This window comes from Gastrolobium bilobum, unplaced genomic scaffold (genome assembly GCF_033153095.1).
Source record: "Gastrolobium bilobum isolate Gb01-03AN ecotype WA unplaced genomic scaffold, APGP_CSIRO_Gbil_v1 utg16124, whole genome shotgun sequence".
In the NCBI taxonomy this organism is placed as follows: Eukaryota; Viridiplantae; Streptophyta; class Magnoliopsida; order Fabales; family Fabaceae; genus Gastrolobium; species Gastrolobium bilobum.
Window position 1 is genome coordinate 99,658 of NW_026896110.1, and position 16,480 is coordinate 116,137.

Consider the following 16,480-nt stretch of genomic DNA (forward strand, 5'->3'; position numbering starts at 1 on the left):
CCTCTGCATGGCCTTTTTTCTTTCCATCTTTCACATATTCAATATATATATGGGTTGGTTAGATAACTTATTTAGATTGACTTCAAAACGATAGTTTTGAAGCGGAATGTGATTTTTTTAAGTTATAATAGTTTTTTTTATTATAATTTTTTAATTTTTCAATCCAAAACGACGTCGTTTTGAGAATAAATATAGATACCCTATTTAGAAATATTAAACCTATATATATATATATATATATGAGGCAGGATCCTTTGACATCGGTGTCAAAGAAAAAGTTTGACACCTCATCTGAAAAAGGATCCTGTCTCTATATATTTTTTAATCTAACGGTTCCCAGATGAGGTGTCAAACTTTTTCTAAACCGTTATATTTTTTAATCTAACGGTTCACAGATGAGGTGTCAAACTTTTTCTTTGACACCGGTCTCACAGGATCCCGCCTCTATATATATCTATATATATATATATATATATATATATATATATATGTGAGGTAGGATTTTTTGACACCGGTGTCAAATTTGAAGTTTGACACCTCATCTGAGAGCTGTTAGATCAAAAAAGATCAATGGTATCACACTATATATATATATATATATATATATATATATATATATATATATATATATATATATATATATATATATATCCTTTGCGTTGGTGGATTCATTCTAAGAGCACAATTTTCATAAATGAATTTTTCTTTTGATAATCATAAATGAATTTACACGGTAAATAATAGACGTCGATGAAAAAAGAACACTACAAAAAAATCATGTGATTTGTGAAAATTATTTACTCGAGGTCAATAAAATTCTCAAAAAAATATTTAAAATCTGGTAATTTTAGTGAACGCTGCTTTGCAAAAAAAAAAAAAAAAAATTGTTAATTTATGTAAAGAAAAAACTTGCATTTTTTTACTTTTTTGGGCTAAAAATAAGATACAAATTTATACAAAGATATTAGTATTTACTTTGATAAATAGAAAAATAAAGTTCAAATTGTAAAAAAAGAATTAGAAGAAACGGAAATTGAAAAAAAAAAAAAAAAAAAAAAAACTTCATAAAGGGCAATATCAATGTCTTATATCAGACCTAAAGTTTACATACATAAACAACGATGTCTTCAATTAAATTCTCAAATGACTTTAATTCAGACATTTCAATTAAATAACATAATACCCAATTAAGACTTTGAATGAAATTTATAAAACATAATTAACTGGCTTATTCGAGCCTAAAATCTTCAGAGAACATATAAGATAAACCAGGAAATTACAAGGTAAACAACCATCCAAAGTCAAATAACAACCTGAGCGAAGTTTTGGAAACTAGATACCATCACAAGTTTCTCCAGTCTAATAAAACTATTAGCACACGAAAGGGAAATATAAAGAACAAGGTCCAAACAAAAGGTCACATGCTGCATGGTATCAAGTTACAGGTTACTCAACCAGAGCATAATCAACCTCATCACGTACATTGGGAAAATACCAATCCAACCAGTCGAATCTTGACTCAGTAGGAGGTCGAAGTCCACTAGGTACAATGCCTTCTTTCAGTTCATTATTCAGGGAACATACTATGCAACCTCGGAATACAGTTGAAATGTAATACAGATAGTTGCTTTCATATCCCCACCTACCCGGGTTGCTGAATGCATAGCAGTTTGAGTCATCACCATAAAACAATGCAAGGTCACCCAAAGTTTCCAACCTGATCCATTCCATGGCACACAAGTCTATCTTGTACACATCAAATTTTGACAGATTAACATGATGAACCACTAAAAGCTGACCATCACAACTAAGCAATTTAAGCCTTGAGGATGTTACATTGGGAGTATTCTTCAGTTCTAGAAATCTCAAACTTACAGAATTCAGGCTCAATACCCCTATCTTGGCATCCTCAGTGATAGCATACAGAGTATTATTCAAAACCACAAAGTCCTCAACCTTCCATGGATTTCCCCTTGTTGAATAAGTAACCCAACAAGAATGTCTAGACTGATAGATATGCAAACTGTACAACTTTTTACACAAAACCACTATGATAAATTCCTCAGAACCTTTGGCAAAAGCAAGTCGGCAATACATATACTGTAAATTATCTTGAATGGCTAACTTACTGAATACCTTCTTTATTCTTGTAAAAGGATTCATTAGCAGAAGTTTATCAGCACCCACCATAATTAAATAACCACTAGATGACCCCGAATAGGATAATCCCCGGAAGTAATCTAGCTTCGAGTGATAAACTTTTTGTTCAGATATGCGAATGGAAAAATAAGTCTTCTTAGCACATAAATAAGTTAGAACAAGCAATGGTGCTTGGGATGACATTAAATTTCTCAATGTCAAACTGCATTTTCACTCTAGCACACTCTAGCACATTGAAAGAGGTCATCAAAATTCTAGCACACTTAATTTTATGAAATGTCCTCCAGTTCTTGCACACTCTAGCACATTGAAAGAGGTCATCAAAATTTAGTTTCTCGTAAATTATATCAAGTATATCCCAAGGATGTTGACCATTATCTGCTTCCTTTTTTATTCGTTTGCCTGCGTATCACAAAAATGAAAACAATGGGTGATTTCCAACTTCTATAAAAGGAATACGTATACTTTTTTTCATTTATATGATAATTTTATGGGAGATAAGGAGATAAAGAAATAATTCTTTTCTCATTTTCCCAATCAATATTTGAGTCCAGAATGTAATACAATTATATACCATTCTCATTTTAAAAATGTGAATTTTTTGTATTCTTTTTTTCAAGTTGATGCTCCTAAATAGTAAACAATATATATATATATATATATATATATATATATATATATATATATATACATCCTCACATGGAAAATAGCATTCTAACTGAAAGCATAAGATATTAACAATAGACATGGAATTTCATTAAACCCTACTCCCAAAGAAATAGGAAAAGGCAAGTCGTGGGGAATAAACATCTCCATATGATTTTCATGCGAGAGAAAACAAATCTATCAGGAATACAATTTGAGTATGATGTAACTGAAATTGGTAGGCGTGACACTAGAATACTAATGAAACTGAAAATTGTATTCAATAAGTTTCATTTTCCAGTAGTCATGCATGACACTAGAATTCTAATGAAACTGAAAAGTGAAATAGTGGATAGTCATGTCACTCTTTAAAAATGTTGCTGACCCCAGGCAAAAATAATTCACCCTCCCAGTTCCCTCAAAAGTAAATTAATGCAAGAAATCTGCCTTCCTTAAGAGAAGATAGACTGTTTAACTACAAAGAATAAACATAATGAAACACAATTCAGGCATTTCTGTAGCTTTTGATAAGTAGCAAGGATTTATGATGATTTCACATCCATAAATTTCTAGCATATAATTACCAAACACAACCCACATTAAGATCATAGACGAGCTATAGTGCATGGACTGGAAAGTATACCACATCTTGGAAACATCAAGCACTCTTAACATATGATTCTCCCTCAAAAATTGAAACATTGAGGAAGAAGGAAAAGAACAGTGACGAGAACTAGAAATTGTGTGCAGTAGGAGTTAGCTTCCAAAGCTTTAGAACTTGAGGAATATGGTGCCAAGAGCTGAGTATGTGAAGAAACCCGGTAAGATCATATTTCTTAGCAATCTATTCCTAATTAACAGCTTCTCCCGATAAAGGGGAGTCAAGCATGATTAACAAGGGAAGGGGCCAATCCTATAAGGCCCTACGTAGTGTACACCCACATAACAGTTGTAGTCCTGTCAATATTTTCCTCCAAATCTTTCATACAGGAATAAAAAAACCTTCAAAATTGTACTACAATTACAAACAATTTTCTTATTGTGAAGTTAACCATAGTATGCCTTTTGAGGCCAAATTTAGTGGAAAGATCATAATTTTTATTCCTGTCGTCAATAGCCTCAGACAGACTAAAAGAGAGTTCAACATTTATGTTGGCTGCTATCACCAACATAAATCAAGATGATGGCAAGAGTTTAGAACAGACACGAACCCCTATTACACCGCCATAAAAGTTCAGGAAGGATTAGCATCTCTACCCTTTCTAACACACACACACACTAAACAAGAGATATTGTAAGGATACCATAGTTACAAAAGAAGTCAATCAAAGACAGATGCAAAGGGGCTAGCAGATGGGGTAATGCCAGCTCCAAGCCTCAACACCTTCATTTTAGATTTTTTTTTCTGAAATTTTTTCATGCAATTTAATGCTTAGCAATCCCGATTTCAAGTTCTTGGCTCCACCTCAACCCTCTACATGATCGTTTGGACACGCATCAAACTTGTAAACTACGAAAAGAAAAACACTTTTAATATGAGAAATGATAGAAATACTTGAAAGGACTGTTAAAACAACATGAAGCTCCCACGGGCAATACTAGGCTGCATTAGTTTCCCATGGACATAATAAAACGGATGAACATGAAAACTTATTAAATCTCAAAAATAAACCCACATTTTCGTCCTCCAAAGATGCGAGCATCATGAGTTTAGTACTTGACATATTTTTGTCATCAATTTAATTTCTTAATAATACAAAGTGTCATCACCTTGATCTCCTAAAGATTTTTCACATCAAATTAGCTCCTGAATAATGCAAAGTGTCACATTTTAATCCCTTAATCATGCAAAATATCATCAATATTAGTCTCTAAATTAGGATACATTACATTAATTTCTCCCAATATGACAAAGAACACGAACCTTGAAAAGTAACAACATTTCAAATTTACAAGTAAATTCCCTCATCCCAACCAAACATGAAACATTCGAACTTACAAAATTTTAAATTAGATATCAAAAATCGAAAGATAGAGGGCAAGTGATAAGGACCCATGGGATCACCACCCCAAAAGCTGACTCAAAGGGTGGGAGTGCCCAAGGCCTTATAAATCCCACACTAATTGTCTATATAATCAATGTGGGACTCCGAACATTGCCACCCCCTTTAATGCCCGACATTCACGGCAACTTTTACTCTGACCTGGTGGTAGTCCTTTCCTCCTTTGGGCGGCTTCACCCACCTATCAGGTAGCCCTTTCCACGATTCAATTCTCAACTAGAGCATCAAATGATAGGGACTCATGGAATCACCATCCCAAAAGCAAACTCAAAGGGTGGGATTGCCTAAGGGCTTATAAATCCCACATAAATCCCACACCAATTGTCTATATAATCAACGTGGGACTTCTAACAACAAGCATTGGAGCAATGGTAAGGCTGGCTATCTTGTGACCTAATGGTAATAGTTCCAACTGCAGGAACAGCCTTAGATCTCAAAACAGAGAAAGTCTCGTGCACGGAGCCACAATATTTTTTTATCAAATAGCGAAAAAGAGTCTTCAGAAAAATCATAAAGATAATAAAACAACATGTTAAGAGTTCATATGAATCAATTTAGAACATACATACACACGGTGATATGAAAACACAATGCATACAACATCAAAATTAATTAAATTAAAAGATGCGTAGATAGGAACGTAAAACCATACTTGATGATGAAGTCCGAAGCAGGCCCTCAGAACGATGATATTGGTTGGCATCGTCTTCATTCCCTTGCCCCATTCCCTACTTTCTCTTTACCTCTCACTGCTTTTCTTTGTGCCTCTACGATCGAGCACTAAACCCTGTTAATATTAAAAAAAGGGTTTAGTAGATTGAGCACTAAACCCTTTTAATATTAAAAAAAGGGTTTAATATAAATTTATAATATTAAAAAAATCATAAATATATTTAAATATATATAAAAATTTATATCAATTTTAAAAAATAAAAAATAATAAATCACTTATTACTATTCAACAAAAATCAATCAAACATATAATATTTATCATTTTCTTAAATATTTAATATCTTAAACATTTTCGTCCACAATCGTGGTAATAATATTAAAGAGGCTTAGTATTAATATGGAGGTATCCTCATTCAACCTCCTCCGGTCACCTCACCTTGTCCTCAGGGTACGGCCTTGAAGGCTAGCCCTTCATTGGAAGGGCGGGTGCATTGAGCTTCGCTACGGGAGGAAGAATAAGACTAATCCTCAATTCGAGGAGAGAGGCATGTCCTTTGATGTCCAAAGATTTTCCAAGAATTTATTTGAGGCAGGATTTGAACCCCTGACTCAAGCAAACCCTTGAGATCTCAGTTGCCAACTGAGCTACCTTTCGAGGTTAATATTAAAGAGACTTAGAAGAAGAGAAATTTTGCCTTTGATTAAAAAACATCATACTTTTTTAATACATAAATAAAGGGTTTGTTTTTTCTGATGTTACTATAAATAACTTTATCTAATGTTCATCAAAACGATGTCTTTTTGGGACGGAAATCATAGTATTTTTGTAATTTTAATTTATTTCAGGGTTATAATAGTCTTTATCACTCTAATTTTTTAATTTTTCAACTCCAAAATAACGTCATTTCGATGAACATTAGATAAAATTATCTAAAGTTACATCAGAAACTTTTTTCCCATAAATAAATAAACAAACTCGAAAACAACAAAAGTTACATGCTCATGTCACTTGTGACCACGTGATAACATGAACAAAAGTTAATTAGTTTATGGGAAAAATAATATTCTGAAAGATCAAATCATAAAAAAAAAATTAAGGTGATGAAATGACAATACTTTAGATGTAAAATGTATTAACATCTCCGGGCTCTTAGCAAATTATCAGGTAGATAAGATGTTGGTCGACCTAGAAAGTTCGATGGACATTATCTTTTGGGACGTTTTCATACAATTGGATCTGGATCATGACAAGTTGGAGCCTTATGGAGCAGACTAATAGCATTTACAAGAGACATAATTAAGTTAGTGGGCTACATTAATTTGAGATTGACATTAGGCAGGGCGCCTACTCACAAAATGGTCTCTTTGTTTTTTGCAGTGATGGATATTCTGTCTATCTACAATGTTATACTCGGCAAGTCATTCATGAAGAAATTCAAAATCTTTTTGTCTATCGATCAACTCGCCATAAAGTTTGTGGTAAAGAATGAAAATACAGCAATTGTTAAAGCCGATCAGTTGGTAGCACGTTAATCGTGGATAAGAAATGAAAATACATATAATTTTGTGCATATTTGTATCGAATAGATGACCTTAGTTATTGGCCACATTAATCGTGGATAATTTAACATGAGGATTTTTTTAAAAAATAAATCTATAATAATTTTATATATTTTTGAAAAAAAGAAAATTAAGAACATAATGACTATATTATAATTACAATAAAAACAATATCAACTACACATGTTTCAAAAAATGCAATTTAAGAAAAAAAATTGAATAAAAATATAATTAAAACATTAATATTTTCGAGACACAAGCCAAGTTCTTTTTCTTTTACGTCTATTATTTACCGTAATGAAAATTATGCTCTTAGAATGAATCCACCAACGTAAACGAAAAAACGAAAACAAACAAAATTTTCCAGTAAATCATAGTTTCATTTTTATATAATTTAAACATGATTATTAATGATAAACACATTCATTCACTTAATTGGTGGTATATGCATGCCAAGTATTTCTACTTTTATGAACTAAAAATAAAATGAAATTTTATACCAAGACATTATTATTTACTTTTATAAATAGAAAAATAAGGTTCAAATTGAAAAAAGAAAAGAAAAAAATTCTCATAAAGGGCAATATCAGTCTTATATAAGATCTACAGTTTACATACAAAAACAACGATGTCTTCAATCAAATTCTCAAATGACTTTAATTCAGACATCTCAATTAAATATCATAATATCCAATTAAGACTTTGAATGAAATTTATAAAACATAATTAATTGGCTTAGTCGAGCCTAAAATCTTCAGAGAACAGTAAGATAAACCAGGAAATTACAAGGTAAACAACCATCCAAAGTCAAATAACAACCTGAGCGAAGTTTTGGAAACTAGATAACCATCACAAGTTTCTCCAGTCTAATAAAACTATTAGCACAAAAAAGGGAAATATAAAGAACAAGGTCCAAACAAAAGGTAACATGCTGCATGGTATCAAGTTCAGGTTACTCCACCAGAGAATAATCAACCTCATCACGTACATGTGGAAAATACCAATCCAACCAGTAGAATCTTGATCTAGGAGGAGGTCGAAGTCCACTAGGTACAATGCATTCCTTCAGTTTATTATTCAGTGAATATACTTTGCATTCTCGTAATGCAGATGAAATGTAATACACAGAGTCGCTTTGATAGCCCCACCTACCCGGGTTGCTCAAAGCATAGCAGTTTGTGTCATCACCATAAAACAATGCAAGGTCACCCAAAGTTTCCAACCTGATCCATTCCATGGCACACAAGTCTATCTTGTACACATCAAATTTTGACATGGGTATATGATGAACTACTAAAAGCTGACCATCACAACTAACCAAGTTAAGCCAAAAGAAAGTAAACTTTGGAGTATTCTTCAGTTCTAGAAATCTCAAACTTACAGAATTCAGGCTCAATACCCCTATCTTGCCCTCCTCAGTGATAGCATACAGAGTATTATTCAAAACCACATAGTCCACAACCATCCATGGTTTTCCCCATGCTGAATAAGTAACCCAACAAGAATGTCGAGACTGATAGATATGCAAACTGTAAGAGTGTTTACACAAAACCACTATGATAAATTCTTCAGAACCTTTGGCAAAAGCAATTAAGGGCTGGCAATACATATACAGTAAATTATCTTGAATAGCCAATGTACTGATTACCTTCTTTGTTCTTGTAAAAGGATTCATTAGCAGAAGTTTATCAGTACCTGCCAGAATTAAATAACAACTCGATGACCCCGCATAGGACAATCCCCAGAAGTAATCTAGCTTCGAGCGATAAACTTTTTGTTCAGACATGCTAACGAAAAAATAAGCTTTCTTAGCATAAGAAGAAGTTAGAACAAGCAGCGGCGCTTGGGACGACATGAAATTTCTCCAGAAAACTTTATGAAATGTCCTCCAGTTCTTGCACACCCCAGCAAATTGAAAGAGGTCGTCAAAATCTAGTTTTTTGGAAATGATATCAAGTATATCCCAAGGAAGTTCACTGTACTCTGCTTCCGTTTTCATTAGTTTGCCTGTGTATCACAAAAATGAAAACAATGGGTGATTTCCAACTTCTATAAAAGGAATACGTATACTTTTTTCATTTATATGATAATTTTATGGGAGATAAGGAGATAAAGAAAGAATTCTTTTCTCATTTTCCCAATCCTTATTTGAGTCCAAAATGTAATACAATTATGTACCATTCTCATTTTAAAAATGTGAATTTTTTGTATTCTTTTTTTCAAGTTGATGCTCCTAAATAGTAAACAAGATATATATATATATATATATATATATATATATATATTCATCCTCACATGGAAAATAGCATTCTAACTGAAAGCATAAGATATTAACAATAGACATGGAATTTCATTGAACCCTACTCCCAAAGAAAAGGGAAAAAGAAAGGGAATAATAGAAATAGGAAAAGGCAAGTCGGGGGGGATAAACATTTCGATATGATTTTCCTGTAGTCACGGGGGAGATAACAAATTTCTCAGGAATACAATTTCAGTATGATGTAACTGAAATAGTTAGGCGTGAGACTAGAATACTAATAAAAATGAAAATTGTATCAATAAGTTTCATTTTGCAGTAGACATGTGTGACACTAGAATTCTAATGAAGCTCAAAAATGAAATAGTGGATGGTCATGTGTGACATTTCCTTTTCATTCTTTAATGTCACTATTGCCTCTCGAAGCTTCCGAGTGTTACTGGCTGTAAGAAAACATTCAAGTCCAACCAATGCTGAATCTTCTTAACATAACATCGTAGCTTACCGACAATAAAAGGTCATCCCTAAAAAAAAAAAAACACTCCCCATTAAAGCCCGACTAGTGAGGGTGGGCTGAGGGAAATCTTTGAACGCAACTTTACCTTTACATAATTGCAAACAGGTTGTTTCCCGGAATAAAAGGTCATCCCTAATAGTTGAAAAATAATTAGTGTTCTTGAAAAGGTGAACTAGGTATAGAGAATGAGATCAATATGTGACGGTTAGAGAATAACTTTTCCCAAAGAACATTTAATAAATAAGATCAAAACCCTTTAAAAATGTTGCTGACAATTAAATAAATACAACAAAACCCCAGGCAAAACTAATTTGCCCTCCCAGTTCCCTCAAAAGTAAATTAATGCAAGAAATCTGTCTTCCTTAAGAGAAGACAGACTGTTTAACTACAAAGAACAAACATAATAAAACACAATTCAGGCATTTTTGTAGCTTTTGATAACTAGCAAGGATTTATGATGATTTCACATCCATAAATTTCTAGCATATAATTAGCAAACACAAGCCACATTAAGCTCATAGTAAAGCTATAGTGCATGGACTAGAAAGTATATGATAGCTTGGAAACATCATGCATTCTTAACATATGATTCTCCCTCCAAAATTGAAGCATTGAGGATGAAGGAAAAGAACAGAGTGACGAGAACTAGAAATAGTTTGCAGTAAGAGTTAGCTATCAAAGCTTTAGAACTTTAGGAATATGGAGCCAAGAGCTTAGTATGTGAAGAAACCCGGTATGATCATATTCCTGAGCAATCTATTCCTAGTAGCAGCTTCTCCCGATAAAGGGAGGTCATGCATGATAAACATGGGAAAGGGCCAATACCTATACAGCCCTTCGTAGTGTACACCCACATAACAGTTGTAGTCCTGTCAATACTTCCCTCCAAAGTTTTAACCATGTCCTCAAGGTAAAAGCTGGGTGTAGTCCTATCATACTCACTCAGGAATAAAAACATCCTTCAAAATTGTACTACAATTACAAAAAATTTGCTGATTGTGAAAGTAACTATAATATGCCTCTTGAGGCCAAATTTAATGGAAAGATCATAATTTCTATTCCTGCTATCAACAGCCTAAGACAGACTAAAAGAGAGTTCTACGTTTATGTTGGCTGTTATCACCAGCATAAATCAAGATGATAGCAAGAGTTTAGGACAGACAACAACCCCTATTACACCACCATAAAAGTTCAAGAAGTATTAGCATCTACCCTTTCTAATACTCACACTAGACAAGTGATATTGTAAGGATACCATATTTACTAAACAAGTCAATCAAGAACAGATGCAAAGGGGCTAGCAGATGGGGTAATGCCAGCTCCAAGCTTCAACACCTTCATTTTAGATTTTTTTTTTTCATTCAATTTAATGCTTCACAATCCCAATTTGAAGTTCTTGGCTCCACCTCAACCCTCTACATGATCGTTTGGACATGCATCAAACTTGTAAACTATGAAAAGAAAAACAATTTTAAGATGAGAAATGATAGAAATACTTGAAAGGACTGTTAAAACAAGATGAAGCTCCCACGGGCAATACTAGGCTGCATTAGTTTCCCATGGACATAATAAAATGGATGAACATGAAAACTTATTAAATCTCAAAAATAAACCCACATTTTTGTCCTCCAAAGATTCTAGCATCATTAGTTTAGTACTTGACATATTTTTGTGATCAATTTAATTTCTTAATAATGCAAAGTGTCATCACCTTGATCTCCTAAAGATTTTTCACATCAAATTAGTTCCTAAATAATGCAAAGTGTCACAGTTTAATCATACTTATTAATCTCGGACCAAACTGCTATAGCGCGTAGTGCTACAACGCTACTATGCAAAGTGTACCTAAGTGATACACTAAATTGTACTCCACAAATATAAAACTTAAAATGTGAAAATGTGACATAAAAAACAAATCTGAAGGATCTCAAACTCAAACATAAATGATTTCAAACATTAAAATTCAAATCATAAGCAAATTGAAGGAATTAAAGTCTCAAATAATGTAACACAACAAAATAAAGCGGCAAAATTAGTCAAAATTCAAACTGCTACTTAAGTGAAATGTCAAAATCAAAGAACTTAAGGAACTAATCATAATTAAAATAATGAACATCCAAATCTTCATCTTCACTTTCACTTGTATCGAAGTTGTAAATCTCTTCCTTCTACGACGAGAACACTTTTGCAGAGACTACTGTAGCGGCGCAATAGCACCGCGATTCAGCCGCAATAGTGGCAGCTACATCTACTACACTTTGTCTGACCATCGCGGCGCGGTTTGTGGCTGCCAGCCGCTACACCTCAACGCAACTCCGCTATAGCGCGCTAAAGCGGGGCTATTCACAAGTATGAGTTTAATCCCTTAATCACGCAAAATATCATCAATATTAGTCTCTAAATTAGGATACTATTACATTAATTTCTCTCAATATGACAAAGAACTGAAGACGGACCATTTTAATGACACTGTATAATTAAGGGACTAAATCGATGAAAAAAAAATTTAAGGACTAAAATAGTGATGCTCATATGTTTGGAGGATGAGTTTTGGGGTTTTCTCAAATTCTAATTAGGTATCTAAGTAATTCACTTGTTTCTTTATCTAAAAGAATAGACCAGCGGAGGAAGAACATGGTCCTTCAAAGCTTACAACATTTCAAATTTACAAGAAAATTCCCACATCCCAAACAAACATGAAACATTTGAACCTTGCAAACTTTAACTTCGATATTGAAAATGGAAAAAAAGAGGGCAAGCATTGGCGCTATGGTAAAGCTGCTATCTTGTGACCTACCGGTCATGGATCCAGCTGCGGAAACTGCCTCAGACCCCACAAGAGTGGACTGAGCCACAATATTTTTTTATCAAATAGCAAAGCAGGTCTTCAGAAAAATCATAAAGATAACAAAACATGTTGAGAGTTCATATGCTTCAGTTTAGAACATATATACAAAAGTGATACGAAAACACGATGGATACAACATCGAAGTTACCTAAACTAAAAGATGGGTAGATAGGCATATAAAACCATACTTGATGATGAAGTCAGAGGCAGGGCCTTAGAACGATTCCTTGATTTTGAAGTCCGAGGCAGGGTCTTAGAACGATTACATTGGTTGGTATCGTCTTCATTTCCTTGCCCCATTCCCTAGTTTCTTTTCACCCACCACCTCTCCCTGCCCTTCTTTGTGCCTCTACGATTCAGCCCTAAACCCTTTTATAAAGAGGGCAAATATGACACTCTTAATAAAATACAAACAAAACACGACCGAGGTGGATTTCTATTGGTTTCAAATATCGAAAATTTCAAAATTTAAAAACAAAAACATATTTGGTAATGTCATAAATGTGATTAATGTTACCAATCAAAACTTGCACACCATTTGCCATTGAGTTTGAATATTAATAAATGTCAAAATTTGGATATACCCAAGGCGAAAAGCAAAGTTCCAAAAAACGTATCTCTCAATAAAGAAATGCATTACCATTAAAAAAAAATAGTAAACTATTTGACTATTTTGCAGTAATTGGCCTAACAAATTAGTTAATCAAGCATAACAATTATAGTAAAAATAAAATATTTAAAATGTTCAACTTACATAACAGTAAAATGCTTACTGCTAAGAATCTAAAAGACTGGACTCTAATTATTTTTTTATCCCCCCCCCCCCCCCCCCCCCCCTCTTTTCTCTCTCCCCCTCTTCGCTATTTGGGGTATAATGGAGAGTATTTTTTTTTAGTCTTACTATGCAGGAAGCATGCATATGACACAACAAAGGGTTCTAAAGAAAAAAATAAAGGATTCAACACAGTTAAAGTACAATATATAAAATTAATATAGAGTCAATATAAAAACACAAATCTTAAAGATATATAGTAATGATATAAGGACAAATTCTAACAGTCAACTTTGTTTAAAAATAAGCTTTATAACATAGTCATATTCTATACTACCATAAATCTTCGAGATTAAGTATAATAATTCCAACAATGATACAAAAATAACATTAAAATACTGTAGTATGTAGACTAGAAGTATCCAACGGGTGTTTGAGGAATCAGGATTATCCAACATCACATGTTAAGTCCAATACTAGTATGGGAACTATGCTGTAATTGTTGTGTGCTTCCTTGCTGAATATCATACCCTCTTCGGCATCACTAGTAGGGCAACTATTTTGTAATTGTGATTTTTGAGTTTTTTTAACAGCTATACAATAAAGAGTTAAAAGGCTTGCCTCACCTGAACCAGAAAGGAATGCCTAAAGTGTTAGAGGTGTGTACTTTGCTGCAGGGATGAGCAAGATGCATTGATCAATTCAGATTCTCGCCTCAGTGACTTCGATTGCATTTTATTAATATCAACATCACCTCTATACCAAACAAATTCGGGACGGCAATTGATGAACCCATCTAAAAACAAGAACAAATTAAGGAATAATAAATAATAAATAAGAAAGAATAATACCTAAACCCACTCCTATGTATTTTTCACTTATTAAAGCTTAATGTACTACTTTCCCCGTAGTAAGCTTCTGCCAATCTCTTCCTTTATTTATGTCACGATTTCGGTAAAAAAATTCTTTTCTTACCAGAGCATCAAATGGTTTATAAAGAACATCTCAATCTATGTTCTCTTATTGTTTCTTTCACCGGTACTACTCTAATATTTCGCTAAATATCTTCATTTCTTATATTATCCAACCTTGTATGATGACATGTCCATCTTTACATCTTCACTTCCGCTACTCCTATAATATGCTCATGTTATTTTTCTGCCAGCCAACACTAAGCTTTGTATAATAATGCAGGCCATACTATTGTTCTACCATATTTTACTTCTAGCCTAAGAGGAATTTTACAGTCACACAAAAAACTCGATGCGCTATGCCATTTCATCCAACCTACTCTTATTCTATGGCTTTCATCATTATCAATCACTTCCCCTTTTCAAAGTGACCCAATAGATGTAGCTCAGTTGGCCCCAACTCGGGATTAGCCACATAGCTGGTCTAAAGAGTTAAAGCTTGTAGGGATAACCAGGATGCCGACTCGCATCAAAGAGATAAATAAGGTTGGTATAAAAAAATAAAAAAAAATTAACGTAGGTTATATTTGTTTCCCTGTTTTGTGTGATATGTTAAATGATGGAGGTTTGTAGTTGTTTGCATGTATTTGTGTTCGTGTTTAAGTTAAAGGTAGTGTAATGTTTAAGTTTCCTCCAAATATGTAGGGTTTGTTATTGGGGGAATTAGTTTCTCGTGTTGCAGGAGAAACTATTCCCCTCCGCCTGATACATCAAAAGTCACACCAGCGTCTTTTTTCTTTTTTTTTTTAAAAGTGGGCCCCACATGTTTTGTCCCAGCAACATGAGACAAAATGTCTCCTATAGCAAGAGATTCATAAGTCCCTTGTTGTTATGGTCATGATTTGTGTTTGGATTTATGTTTCCGAAGCTTTTTTAATTCTTTTGGTCAAATATAGGTTGTTGAATTATGTTTGAGATTTCTTGATTAGTGAATTTTATTTTTTTTTATTTTTTTGGTATATATTCCAGTTTAATATGATCCGAGCACCATTTATTACATTCCTAAGACTCATATTAATGATTTTCTCTACTTTTAGAGGGGGTAGAGTTAGAAAAAAAAAATATTAGGAAATATGAAATGGGCTAGACATTCCTTGATTATAAGAGATTACTTCATGTGTTCATACACCACCAGTTTGATGCACAAACAGAGTAGTGTTAATGAAACCACCCAATATTTTCTGACCATTCCTTCTTTGTTACTCTAATATTTCTGCCTTAGCTTTAAAGTGCAACTTAACAATATATAACTACTGAATCCCATGAAAAAAAAAAAAAAAAAAAAGATTATAACTTCAAGAAGCAAGATTTGTAATAACAAAAGGGTTGTTAGTAATTAACAAGCTTGATTCATTCTGGACTTTCCACAAACATAATATAGGCAGCAAATTAAATCCCACATGAAATAAAAGAAAAATTGTTCACTGAACAATACGCCAATTAAGGTACATACCTTCTATTGTAATGCAGATTTTGAAACACCATCATGATGCTAAGGATTAAAGGTATCGCCATGGTTTTGTGTTTTATTCAGGAACATTTTTCAAATGGTAGAAAAGTTCAGTATCGTTTGTGCACTTAAAGGAGAAGGAAAACCCCATTTTGGAGTTGAATCGAGAACCTGGAGATTTCTCGGACATGGTGGTGGAAAATAAAAAAACCAAAGAAAAGATCAGTGAAATTTTATGGTTTCTGCTTCCCTGCATGGCCTTTTTGATTACCCTCTTTTCCAAACCCCCACCCCCCAAAAAAAACACAAAACAAAAAAAGAAAACAGTTGAATGAAAAAGTAAAACCAGTTAAAAAAAAATATATATATATATATAGGATAGGATATTGTGACACACAAATAATGTTACGCACAATGTTACGACCACATCTTAACCGTTGATTTCCGCCAATCAACGGTTATCATTTATTGCGAATTAATAATTAATTAATAAGTTTGATTATTATATATATTATTATATATATATTTGTTATTTTAAATGATATATCTTTATGTCATTTTTAAT

The 16,480-nt window shown here is 33.2% G+C and overlaps 2 protein-coding genes across 6 annotated transcripts; both read right to left on the reverse strand.

Moving 5' to 3' along the window:
- Nucleotides 1-1,274: 1,274 nt before the first annotated feature.
- On the reverse strand, nt 1,275-5,622 carry LOC133297848 (uncharacterized). 2 transcript variants are annotated; one of them, XM_061497068.1, is made up of 3 exons: nt 5,521-5,568; nt 4,110-4,315; nt 1,275-2,562 (listed from the first exon to the last, which is right to left on the reverse strand). In XM_061497068.1, the coding sequence occupies exon 3, from the start codon at nt 2,341-2,343 to the stop codon at nt 1,447-1,449; it is 897 nt and encodes a 298-aa protein (XP_061353052.1). In that variant the 5' UTR covers nt 2,344-2,562; nt 4,110-4,315; nt 5,521-5,568; the 3' UTR covers nt 1,275-1,446. The 2 variants fall into 2 exon arrangements, with proteins under 2 accessions (XP_061353052.1, XP_061353051.1); XM_061497067.1 differs by lacking the exon at nt 4,110-4,315 and having other exon boundaries at nt 5,521-5,622.
- Nucleotides 5,623-7,838: 2,216 nt separating this feature from the next.
- On the reverse strand, nt 7,839-16,128 carry LOC133297842 (F-box protein At2g26160-like). 4 transcript variants are annotated; one of them, XM_061497056.1, is made up of 4 exons: nt 15,919-16,128; nt 14,121-14,250; nt 12,911-13,091; nt 7,839-9,107 (listed from the first exon to the last, which is right to left on the reverse strand). In XM_061497056.1, the coding sequence occupies exons 3-4, from the start codon at nt 13,020-13,022 to the stop codon at nt 8,053-8,055; spliced, it is 1,167 nt and encodes a 388-aa protein (XP_061353040.1). In that variant the 5' UTR covers nt 13,023-13,091; nt 14,121-14,250; nt 15,919-16,128; the 3' UTR covers nt 7,839-8,052. The 4 variants fall into 4 exon arrangements, with proteins under 4 accessions (XP_061353040.1, XP_061353039.1, XP_061353041.1 ...); XM_061497055.1 differs by having other exon boundaries at nt 14,121-14,290; XM_061497057.1 differs by lacking the exon at nt 12,911-13,091 and having other exon boundaries at nt 14,121-14,290.
- Nucleotides 16,129-16,480: the final 352 nt, after the last annotated feature.

Bases quoted from the DNA above. Each gene is read 5' to 3' on its own strand.
- LOC133297842 (XM_061497056.1), bottom strand. From the start codon at position 13,022: ATGGGGCAAGGAAATGAAGACGATACCAACCAATGTAATCGTTCTAAG. The intron at 9,108-12,910 runs GTATGGTTTTAT...TGTGATACACAG, and splicing joins GCCTCTGACTTCATCATCAA to GCAAACTAATGAAAACGGAA.
- LOC133297848 (XM_061497067.1), bottom strand. From the start codon at position 2,343: ATGTCATCCCAAGCACCATTGCTTGTTCTAACTTATTTATGTGCTAAG.